The sequence below is a fragment of the Phasianus colchicus genome, chromosome 15 (genome assembly GCF_987193195.1).
Source record: "Phasianus colchicus chromosome 15, bPhaCol1.hap1.1, whole genome shotgun sequence".
NCBI lineage: Eukaryota > Metazoa > Chordata > Aves > Galliformes > Phasianidae > Phasianus > Phasianus colchicus.
The window spans coordinates 15,498,489-15,511,279 of NC_143450.1; the positions used below are offsets into that span (position 1 = coordinate 15,498,489).

At 39.1% G+C, this 12,791-nt stretch overlaps 1 protein-coding gene across 1 annotated transcript in view; it reads left to right on the forward strand.

Annotated features, from left to right (window-relative positions):
• The window catches only part of TRPC7 (transient receptor potential cation channel subfamily C member 7), a 64,935-nt gene that overhangs the window by 25,554 nt on the left and 26,590 nt on the right, over positions 1-12,791 (forward strand). The window contains exon 4 of the mRNA XM_090150854.1: positions 11,726-11,890. Coding sequence (XP_090006980.1) covers positions 11,726-11,890 — 165 coding nt within the window. The remainder of the gene's footprint in view (positions 1-11,725; positions 11,891-12,791) is intronic.

Consider the following 12,791-nt stretch of genomic DNA (forward strand, 5'->3'; position numbering starts at 1 on the left):
AAGCCGTTGCTTTGGTAACAAGGGACCAAATTTGTTCTGATGCTCTTTTAGAAAATGAACTCAACTGCAAGGTATTCAGCTCATCACCAAGGAGAAACCCCACTCATCCATAGACTGAGAGTTGTTATGAAGCTGGTCAGAACCTCGAGTTCTTTCAATGTGTGAAGTTTTCTGTGCTATTTTCCTCCCTTATTGTTCTGAACGCTTGTGTCATCTTTTAGATACCAAAACCATTACCCAGAGCTGAATTGCTGCTGGTAATTGTGCTGTTTTGAGCATGGTTGTCCTGGCTTAGACTGCTTCAAGGGAATATTTCCTCAATTTCTTATATTTTTATAATAGTTGGTTATTTTATGATGTCTGACCACTAATTTAAGGCATCTGTGATCTGCCACATACAGTTGTTTTATTTTATAAATAACTTCATATGCTTGAGAAAGTATCCTTTGTAGATCACAACTACTCCTTGCCCACGGATAATTACTGTTAATTATAGAATATAAACATGAACATTACTCATGTTGACTCAGTTTAGCACATCTCAGAGTATCCTTTTCATCAGTGTTTGTGTGTAAGGTGAGCATTTAACTGCTAGCTGGAAAGTAAGATAGCTTCATTTGTGGGAGGCAGAGATGTGTTCAGATAAATGGCTTTGGTTATTGGCAGTGGCTTGTGATAATCAGCTGGTATTTATTGCAGTGCTGAACAGAGATTGTGTTAGGGTAGTGTAGTAATGATTTCCTTAAGAGAAAATAGGCTTCAGGTACAAATTTTATATTCAGCTGAGAGACATTTAGGCTCGTGTAAATGAAACCTGTGCTCCAAAACCTATTCTCACTGTAAGAAAATTATATAATAGAAAGGGATGTGATGAAGAGCGAGTTGCCATACATATCTGATAAATTCTTGAACTGGTTCTATAAATTCCAGGTCACATTTGCAAAGTTAATGAGATGAAGAGACTACATCTGTGCCTGCTGCCCCTATTACTGAAATTCACCTACCTCTACCATTAGCATCAGCACTCAAATGGTCAGTTCTGCTTCCAGCTCCACAAGCTCTAAATGAGCCAGAGAAATTAAGATATTTAAACTTGGGGGCGACTCCTGGAATATCTTATATTTGTTCCTTCTTGTGAACAGCAGGAAGAACCTTAGACAAGGCACCCTCAAGAACATCACAACAGACTAGAGAAAACTAAATGTTCAATACTATAGGTCTTTTCATTAAGCTAATATCCAAACTAAATATTTGTATCCCAAGTTTTAAGAGATAAAGAAAAATGAGTTAAATTTATCTTTACCATTAGCTTCTATGTCCACACTTTCTTATTAGGACTCTAAATGTCTACCGTAGGCTTCAGTTGATGAAGCTTTGAAGGGAACAACTTACATTGCAAGTTATTTAATATCAATGGTTATATTGGACAGCTGCTGATGCAATTCCCATTTAATCCCAATTTTACCCATATGAGAGCTTTAGGGATGCAATTAAGGTAGTTTGCTGTTTAAGTTATTAGTGCTAATTTTTGTCCTGTCACAGTATCTTAATTAAACAAAATCCTTAATTTGGTAGTCATGCCCCTGAATAAGTGACAGTTGCTGGAGGTATGGGCTGCACTTCCTGCACACAGAGCAACAGAGCAGTGAATTCAGTCATCAAACTCACTTTTAGCCAGATATACAGTTTTTCTCACACTTTTTTTTAAGACCAAATCTCTGCTTGAAAAATCCCTCATTCCAATGGCAGTTTGGCCTTGAACTGGATGGGAGGCCAGAGCTGTTCACTCAACGCTCTGAAGGTACCCTGAAAGAGGGACTGAAGCCTTCTTGCTTCATCTACCCAGGAACCTGCAGCTGGTAACTTCAGCAGGTTTTGTTCTGAACGATCTTCCTCTGCACTGATGTATTGATCAGAATCCTTTTCTCTTTCCTTTTTTTCCTCCCCCCTTCTTATTTACAAAACCTCAGATGAAATGGAAACTCATTCAAGTAAAAAACACCAGAGATTTCAGACTTCAGAGCCTTATCTTTGTATTCTTCTGTATTTTTTTTCCTGAAAAAGAAGCTCTTAATACATATAAGACACTGCCAAGAAAGCAAGTTTAGGTCTCCATAACACAACTGAAGTATTTTATATACAGGGGTAGCGAAGAATTAAGACATTCTGCTTCGAGGTATTTCATAGCAAACAAAGAGCTAAAATTAGTCATTTATAAAGCATCCTCTAAGAATTGTATTACAACTCTACCTGAAAGAACTAAACTAACACTTTGTACCCAGAAATTCTTGGAAAACTGCACTCAAATACCCTCTGTTCAAGTTCACTGGGGATATCGCTCCCTTCCAATTAAATATCTTAATTTGTGATTCCTTGAAAAATTATTACAGTGATTGCTACAATAGGAACAGTTTGTAAAGAGCGAAGTAAACAGTTTTCAAATGTTTAAACATTTATAAATGCTGGGTGCTCGTCAAGAAAAGGGCTTCTAGCATATGTCATGGAATTGTTGCAAGCTTATTTTTGTTGCCTCCTGGTACAACCTTGCTGGGCTTCATGTGTGCAGCCCAGTAAAGGTCTGGATTCTTCCTGCTCCATCAAAGGGAGGAGGAAGGCAGGGTGCAGTGGAGCCCCATTGTGGCATAGCAGAGGGCTGGGCAGTCTAAACTGAAGTGCTCTTCCCAGTGAAATAAAACAACTGATCCCAATGACTGTACCAGTTTCTCTTCCGTGCTTTCTCACACGGGCTCTGTCAGAACCAGGTTACTCACCCCCAAGCTTGTTGTTCTCCAGAAGAGCTTTGATATTTTAAGAGTTCATCTGCCCTGAAGCAGTGAGCCGTTCTGTATCTCTGTAGCTGGTTAGTAGCATGCTTGCAAGATATAAGGGTTAACTTCACTATCTTGGATGGGAAACTGCAAGAGTGTATTTTCTTTTAAACAATTGAAAAATCCCTATCAGACATTGGAAATATAAATATGGTACAGATTTTCCCTGTGTTTGACTTTATTTCTAATTCATCCAGGGTGTCACTTTCACTTGTGAGGTATAAGAACAGAAGCTGGGGCTGCTCTCCCTTGAATTCTTCCCTCAGACTCCAGCAGTGAGGAAATGCACTTTTTCTTGGTGTACCACAAGAAGAGCATTTGAGTAGTGTGTATCACCTTTGGAGAACGCTTCCTATTTTCTGTTCTCATTTTTCTCCATGCTGCTCTACCCTTTTTTATCACCCTTTAATACTGGCAGGAGGGTTACATTTTGACACTTACCTTTAGATGGAATGCTGTTGTTCCTCTGTAAGAAGTGACATTCGTTCCCTTCTTTCTCAATGTCAAAAATCACTGCTGCTGTATTCTTTTAATTGCAAACCTCGAATGCCCCTCTCTATTTTCTCAGTTAGCAGCTCATTTCATAACTCACAAAGCCAGAGCACCGCTCTCTTTCACGAGTTTTAATTAGATTAACAGTAAGACACACAAACCGAGTTTTAAAAAAAATTAATAAGAGTTAAACAGAACACCAGATGGCTGTGTAAATCCTATTTAATGGAGAACTGGAACAGGAACTTTTTCTCATAAATGTATTATTAATAATTAACATATGGAGGATGCTCCAAACAGAATACTCGTGGCTATATTAGATTATAACTTTTTTTCCTGCATTGGTCACAGTTCTTGTTAACTGCTGCAACAACCTCAGTTTCCCATTCATTTGCTCTGAGGATGCAGTTTTGCCCTGTGCTGTGTCTTGTATGCCAGGGAACTCCCTGCCATTGCATGGGACCCCAGTGGCTCCATCCATGGAACAGGCAAAAGAATCAGCCCCTGCTGTCAAGGCTATAGGAGATCTTCCTAATGGCTCTTTGTCCCTCTTTGGAGCAGGGTGAACACTTGGAATTTCACATGGGATAAATCCTAAACTTCTCTATCCCTGTGGTCATAGAGTGCACAGATAATGGTTTAAGCAGGGCAAGGCTGTGTTCTAACATCCATATGTGAGGTCTTGAGAAGGGGAACTTCTCATGAAAAAGGTGTTCAGGAAGTTGGCTTCTTGCTTTGGTTTTGTTTAACTCTGGTCATTCTTTTTCAACTACTGAATTTCAGGAATAGCTCATTGAAGTCATTCACTGGTGATTGGGGCCATAGCAGAGGCATGAGAAGTGTCTCTTATCTCCATCACCAGAGCCAGCTGAAACTGTAAAAAGGAGATTTTCTTATGTGACAATAGAAAAACTCTGGTCATTCTGGACTCTTACTTTTATCCATGTAATTTTCCCTGTATTTTTACTTGTGTTTTACAGGGTTTTTTTTTTTTTTAAGTGATAGGGAAGGAGTTACTTTCCTTCCTTACGGAAACAATTTTTATGTCTCTGACTATTTCATTAGCAAGGTTCCTTCCTCCCACTAAATCTGTGGCTCTGATGATATCCATTTGCCCAGATGTTTTAATTTCTTTTCCAGGATGAATCTCATTTTGTTATTTCCTGCCCATAAATTCATCCTCTCAAGGCTCAAATGAATCATATCTCCATCCTGAGTGGTGTTTGCAATATTCCCAATTTACGGTAATATGCAGACTTAATTATTTTCATTTGCAAAGTGCCACAGGGTCTTAGATGTCCATGAAGACATTGATGAGAGAGCAGAGGAACGCATCAAATTTTTTGCATGTGTTTCCATCATAGATAAAAGGATTTAAAAATTACCTTTATTAATATTAAAATTCTGTTAGAAAAGAACAATTAATATTGTGTGCTATAAACCTGACCTTATGTGCCCCCAATTCTGGCTTCATTTATCTCCCACAGGCAGTTGACCTGCTAATGTCTTTGGGACAGAAAGTCAGATGGAGATGAGTACAAACTCTCAAGAAAAGAAGATGATTCAGTATTTCAGAGTGAAGGCATTTCCTAAATCTTGTTCCAATTTGAGCATTTCCATGAGCAGTGACCCAAGCTGCATCTCTTCTATGCAGTATTCATGTCACATGCCTGTAGATGTCCATATTTAATAATTTTTTTGAACTCTCTACTTCATGGTGAGGGGGCTTACCCTACAAGAGAGTCTCTCCATCAACTGTGGGAGTGAAACTCTCTGTGTTGGAGGTATTAGAATTTGAGCACTGTATCAGCATAGTCTTTCCCTGTCATTTGGAAAAGAGTTGACTGGTTCTCTCAAGAGAAGAGGTTATAGCATTTTAAAACTCTATGCCCACTGTGGTTGTTTTCTATATAGGTACCCAAGGAAATTTGTTCTTTGGTAGCTTTTTGTTCTCGCATGCTTTCAGATGAATAGGTAAATAAGGATTTCCAAGTGGTTCTGATTCTGTAGAGATATGAAAAACCTGGAATGCTGGAGGCTGGGACTTTCACTTCATTTGCTTGTCAGATAAATAGACTTATTTATGCATGTGAAACGAGAAACTTGGCCTTAGCAACAAATCTCTTCATAAAACATCCAGCATATTGGAATATGGAACTGGAGGTTCCTCAGAAACAAACCACTGAACTCATTACACTGAAGCAAAAAAATGTTTAGCACAAAAAAGAGTACCTGTTCTTGAATAAAGGAAGTGAAATTGAAAATAAACTATGGAGAGGTTTAAATTAAAGAATTTCTTTAAACGCTACGTTTCCTAGTTTTATACCTCAAATATAGCACTTAATTTTGAAAAACATGGGTTGAAAATACAAGTGAGAACGATAACAATGAAATTTTCCTCCATTGCTAAAAGGATTATTAACTTTGTGTTTCTCACTCGGCACTGAGGATTATTTCTGTCAGTAGGAGAACTGCAACCAAAATGGTCCTGGCAGCTTTATTTACACCATTATTTTTGTTTTCTATTAGACTAATCTGTTTTTATTTGGCTTTATTTTGTGTCTGTTCAATATTTTGTGCCTAGTCAAATCCAGTTTCCATTTGCATTGCTCATTCTAATGGGACTACGCTGTCTCCTCTATAGCTGTGCACTGCATAGGTGCTTTGGGAAGTTATGCCAGCACTGGGCTGTCCTTCACTACCGTAGCTCTCTACTGCTTGTCAATCCTGCAGAGTGAGATCCCAACCCCATTAATGTGCTCACCGATTTAGCAGAGAGCAGAAAATTTATCCCAAATGTCATGCTTGTTTTTATAGGGCAGACTGAGTTGCATGAAAGGTGTATGGTTGGAAACAGTAGTTATGTTAAGTGCTTAAAAGTTAGGATTTGGGATTAGGTAACTCGAGTTAATCAACAAGTGGATCCAGATATTGGGTTTATTGGGTTTCCATAACTTTGAGGAATATGTGAATGTCTTGGGATTTGATGCAAGCGTGCATTTCCCCATTCTCAAATTGCTCTAATAAGTTTTCTTAGCTAAGAAGGTTCACGTGAGAGGTTTTCCAAAAGGTTTATTTTATTACTAACACCATATTGGCTACTTTTATTGCATCTCTTTAAAGTAACAGCGACTGAAGCTGCACAATTAATTTTTATTTTGTTCTGATAGTTCTAGGTCATTTGGACTCTGACTGCAAATAAAAATCTCCATTTACTATAAGGTTTATACCTGTTTGACTCAATACCTGGTCCGAAAATTCATTGAAGCAGTTGTTTTTTTAAGGAAAAAAATCTGCAGGATGAGTGAGATTCTCATGAATATCTGATACCATTAGACAGTCAAAGGAACCCCAAGCAGAGAGGAAAAGCTGCAGAAATCCTCATGCCAGGGACGTTGCCTTGCTTCATGTTCCATCTGCAGCAACTGCAACAGCCCGCATAGAGTTTGTTGTTTTCCTATGGTCAGATCCTTTTGGCATTGATCTGCTGAATTTTCTTTCACCTGAGTTGAACAGGGACTTGTGAAATTCTTTTTTGCTCTTAGGTGGAGGAATTAGGACTGGCTGATGTGCTTACCCCTGTAAGGCTATTCTGGAGCAAATGGTTTTAAAAATGTGGCCTATGGCCATGGGTAGCAGTTAGCTGTAACTGAAGTGTGTCCCTCTGGACACCATCCCTTAGCATGGATATTTAGATTGGAACTTCACTTATTTGTAATGAATAAATAAGATGACAGTGATTTGAGTCCAAGTAATTTCCAATCTTTCTTAAACTTTCTACAGCTTTACTTTACCAGGCCCAATAAGGCCAATGAAGATCCCACCACATTTACCTTCTGTCACCTCCGTTTGTTGTAATTCAGCAGCACAAGCGTTGCAAAAAGCAAATTCTTTTTCCCGCTCTGGATCATGAAATTAATATGTCCTGTCCTGCTTAAGGTGTCTCATAACAATTTCTTCGAAACAAAGCACTGTTTGTTCACTTCAAGGTTCAGAGAACACAGAGTGCAACATGAAGAGGTGTGTCTATTGGCACTTCCAACTGTGTGTTTCCTATCAAGCTTCAGTAATTGTCTTTTAGTTACTTCATGCCATGTTCTGCATTGATCAGTCTGTAAGCAGAGGGCTCTTTTTGCCAGATCAAAAACCTTTCACATATTTCTCAAAAAATTTTTCCAGGATTTTTTGCTGAAAAAATGCTTTTCAGTTTAAGCACATTTTATTCACTACAAACCCAAATATATTTTCTTGCCCCAGGAGGCTCAAACTATCAAATGGAGCTTCAAAAATGAGAAGTAGTATAAAATTAAAAAAAAAAAGTTGTTGATCTCAACCCAACCAGAGCTCCCCTGCAGACACCCCCAGCAATAGAGAAGCCATGTGCATGCACCACAGGGTGCTCGCATCATTTTCCCATGTGCTTCAGAGGGGCAGGGTGATAACTGACTCCAGTGAGTTATCAGCACCATTTTAGTGCTTTTTTTGAGGATCTCCATGATCCAAAGCATTATGCAGCATAAGCAGAGCCCGCTAGTTGGAGTTAGGGAATGTTTGCAGAAGTAATGAACTATCTCAAAATACAAATGTTTAATAACAAACCCAAAAAGGTGATGTGAAGGTCATGAGTGCAGTTGGATGATCAGAAGGAGAATGGCTCACCCCTGCCTCTCACAGTGCCTGCTGCCATTACAGCTGTTCTCCTGAGGGTCTGTTGGTGTGGCTCCTCCAGCATTCACTCACTGGTTAAACACTCCTCTGAACTGCAGATTTAATTGGTGATGCTTGCCAGTGTCAGTGCTTACAGTGAAGGGTTGAGCTGGGGGAAATGTGAAGGAGTGTTCTCTGTGAAACAGGACATTGAAGTTGCTGGTTTGTGCTGTTTGTGAACTGTTTGCTCTGCCTTACTCATGACTTCTTTCTTCCTACCTCTCACCCCTTGGCTGTTTTGTGCCATTGCATGAGTGGAACAACATGAGACTGTCTGAGTGTTTAATTCCTCTCCATTGATGGTGGATTTCTCTGCTCATAAGCAAATTAGAATTATTGCAATGATGAAAAGATATAAGCTTTTGTAACATGTGATTAACCCCAATCATCTAAGGCCAATTCTTGCCTTTTGCCAATCCTACCATAAATTCTTGTATTCTTGCTGATAGATCTACAGCTTTTTTTCTGTCTGACTGTTGGCTGGCACTCTTAGGAATTTCCTGTTTCTCTGTCACCTGGGTGTAGCTTAAACAGTACACCGAATCATAGAGTCATTGAGATTGGAAAAGACTTCTCAGATCCTGAAGCCCAACCCATCCTACCATGTCCAGTGACCATGCCCACAAGTGCCACATCTCTGTGGTTCTGGAATACCTCCAGGGACAGTGACATCCCTCACCCTGGGCAGCCTGTGCTGCTGCACTACAACTCCTGAGAAGAAATTTTTTCAAATATCCAACCTGAATCTCCTATGCCTTTTCATAATGTATATATGTAATAAGATACAAGAATGAGGTGTCATAGCTCAGGCAGCAATGTGGAAAATTGTTGTCCAGTTTGCTCTCTGGAGCCATCTCTGAAACATCCCCTTCTTTTGGACTCTTTCAATTCTCACCAAAGGCTTTGAAAATGTTGTTTTCCATATTTTATTTAAAGTCAACTTTCACTGAAGAGTTTACTCCCCTGTAGGACAGATCACTTTTGGAGCTGTCAGTACTGTTGTGTTTTTCAGAAGCTCTCGAAAATGCCGCTTTATTATTTAAATAGTTTCTTCATGCTGGCAAGTGATTTGTTTTTAAGCTTTTTTTAACTTAAAAATATACATGTAACCCATAGGCTGGAGAGAATTGTTATTTATATGACTTAATAATAAAATATGCACAGCATAAGGAAAAACCATGACCATCTATTGGTTTGTGTGTGGCATGGGATCAGAAAAGTTACTGCAGCCATTTCTGAATGTAGAAACACTACAAAGCATTTTCTGTGTTTATAATGCTAAGCAAAATATTAGTGTAATATCTAATTTGATGTCTGTGGCCATTCGCTGAGAAAAGAGAAAGTTAAATAGCTGTTCCATGTCTTTGAGAATCTGAAATCAATTTCTGATGTTTTGGGTCAAGAGAAGGCTGATGTTGTCCAATGGTTGCTGTGTATTTCAATAATATATGACAAAGTATATGTAATGAAAAACTGTATTGCTTTTTGTAAGCAAATAACAGATCAAAATCCATTCATACTCTTATCTATCTTATGATTTTTCTTCATTTTTGTAAGAATCAGACTAAGATGATTACCACCAAGGCTTTATAGCACACTGTCGATCTTTATTGTCTTGAACAAAATATGTTACTCCCATGAATTTGGCTTTATGGCAATTCCTTCTCCATATCCCCGTTTCTGTATTTTCATTCTAGCTGTTCCCAGACAGAGTGAAACAATGAACATATTAAAATGTCTCCTGAATTCTCTGAAATGCCAACCAGCAGAAGTCTTTGACTGCCTGATTGCCAAGGGCAACTGAATCTCTTTGAATCAGTTCTCCTAATATGGTGAATGATGATGGGTGGGAGGAAGCCAGGAAACCTGGCTGGTGCTTTGTCCTGTTGTTGCAGAAGTCTGACTGCCTACCACTGCATCTTTCCTTTCTATGAGCTGTTAAAGCTGATGTTGATTTCGTCCCATCTAAAAAAGGAAAAACAAACAAACAAAACTGATGAGGGGAATCAGTTCTGTCCAGCTTCCTTCCATGGCTTTTGGCTGTTTGCCAGAAAGATAATTAGCCTGAGCAATCTTTCATTGTCATGCTGTTGTTGTTACCTTAAACTCTAAGTGTTCGTATGATTAGGACTGATGATTTATAGTACATCTTCTGAAAAAACTTTTTCTGGGAGGGAGAAACAACTTGAAAGCATAGCGAATTGGTAATATTCCTCAAGATGGAAGAGGTTAAAAGCACTGTCAGATTCCTTCACCCTGAAAGGTTTAGTCACAAAAGATAGTTTTCCTTTCCTTTCCTTTCCTTTTTTTTTTTTTTCGAGAAATGTAGCTTCCCCATTGCCCCAAAGCCTAATTCAACTGAAGCAAAAGCAGTGTGTTTTAAATGGTTGCTAATGTGCTGTTAAAGATGGAATTGCACTGTTCCACAGCCATCCCAATTACCATGCTACTATATTTCACTCTCTGCTAGCAACGAAGTGGTCATTAAAAATCACAGTAACCATTTTGTTATTATACCATCGTCTAGGAAAAGGTCCGTTATATTTTTGATGTGATCATTTTGTCAAAGACAATGAAGATGAAAGCACAGTAGGAACTTGTAGCCCCTGCTTTTCTCTTCTTTCTCTCTCTAGCCTTTCCCCCTCTGTCTACCTCCAGAAAATTCAAAATGCCTTTTGAAACAGTGGAGGGTTTTGCCTTTCCCTTCTCAGCATATTTAGTCACCCACCAAAGCCATAAATAAACGTTTAGTTATCCGAATGCAATTAGCCACGTATCTATTTTTCATCTTTTCTTTCAGTTATTTTGCCTTTTAATTATCTCTCTTTGTTATTAAAAACAGTCATATGCTAAATTCAATCACTCTGATGAACAATATGAAATAAAGAAGTTCAATCTTTTATAATAAAACTCTTCTGTGGGATCCAGTGATGCTGTGATTTATTTTTTTTTTACCATTAAGAAATTGCCCTTTTCAGTTGTCTGCTGCTCGCCTTTTCTTTTTCCCCTGAACAATAAACTGAAGAACCTCAGTTGTAAGATACAAAATATGTACTTTCTGTTCCAGAGCACTTCCTTCTACTTCTATATTTGTCATTTCTCTGATCAGTAAAGGATGAGCCATCATTTTTGAAAGATAATCTGAGGTAAAGCATTTAAAGTTGTTCACTGCAAAATACCAGCCAGGCCTCTTAGAGTTGACAGGAGAAGATCCATGCAGAATGATTCACTTTAGGTCAATATGCAACAAACAAAAACAGCGTTACGTTGGTGCTGTGCTGAGCTACTCCTTCAATGGCCTCCTATGGCTTTAGCCACTTATCAGAGATTTTTTTCAGCTTCTAGCATCAAAGAACCTCACTGCTTCTTTTCTGTATCTCAGCTTGGACAGTCTGAGCTACAGTCCCTGATTCCAAAGAGGTGCTTTGTCCTTACTGCTCACTGTAAGGCATTGGCTTTTGGCTTAGGCAGTCTGACAAAACCTTTATGTAGAGAGAAGACCAGAACTGAAACTCATTCTGCCAGTACTGGGGACTTGGGGAGGTTAGTTTGCAGTTCTGTTTTTTTGACACCAAAAGCTATGTGGGATGACAAAGACATGTCCTGTGCTTTTCTATTGGATGCGCTCAGCACACTGCTTGCCAAAATCTCTTCTTCAGACGATGCTGCTAATATTCCTTTTTCTGTTTCTCTTGCAGTTTGTTGCTCACCCCAACTGCCAGCAGCAGCTGCTCACCATGTGGTATGAAAACCTCTCAGGCTTACGACAGCAATCCATAGCTGTGAAGTTCCTGGCTGTCTTTGGGGTTTCCATAGGCCTGCCCTTCCTTGCCATAGCCTACTGGATTGCTCCCTGCAGCAAGGTATGGACTTGCAATGCTTCACGTTGTTTATTCTGATACTTAGATTCCTATTCTTTTTCTGTACTTACTTCTTGTAAGTTCCTCACTGCTTCTGGACTCCTTTCTTCCCTTTTCTCCTTCTTTCTAATCTTGTATTTTCAGTTAGCAAAGCATTATTGTGGCACGTGTACCTGAAGCTGGCAAGACACAGAGGACAGCTTAGGGTTGCAGAGAAGGCTATAATTAATCAAACAGTCGTTATGGTTTTGAGGGAAAAGATGATGAAATTTGGAAGGTTTCCATATTCCTAAATATGGCTGTGCTCTGTCTCAGCGCATCCAGTGGAGCAGGAGTGTTTTGCCAAGGCTTAGAGGTCACAGGACTAAAGCCAACCACTGGCCTGTGTACAAGCTTGAGCTGTGTTAGCAGACTTTCATGCTGAGGGAGACTGCTCAAATGAGTGGAGATAAATAGATGTGTGGCTGACTGATAAATAGCTTTTTTCACTACTCCTACTGAAGGAAAAAGAGGTGGCAAGGGAGGAATTCATTTCACGTTCAGCAACATCATCCCTTACAAGGTAGAGTGTTCTCAGCAAGAGGATTATCAAAGGTACTTAAGTCTGATGGAAATGACCCCTAGCATTGGTAATTTACTCTGTCTTGAAAGCAGATTCTCATGTTTCATTTAAAAATCCAGCAAGGAATTGTCTAAATTTGCCAAACCCAAGAAATTATAGATCTGTGGGTGGATGTTAAGGAAACACTGTAATTTAAAAGATTTATCTGTAAGTGAAACTAGATAAGCCTTTAGAAAACATTCTTCCAGGGCATCCAAGATGATAAAAGGCTCAGTGTCCTACAAAACAAGTACTTAGAGTACTTGAGAATGCAGCTTCATTTTGTCGAGATTAGGTATCAAC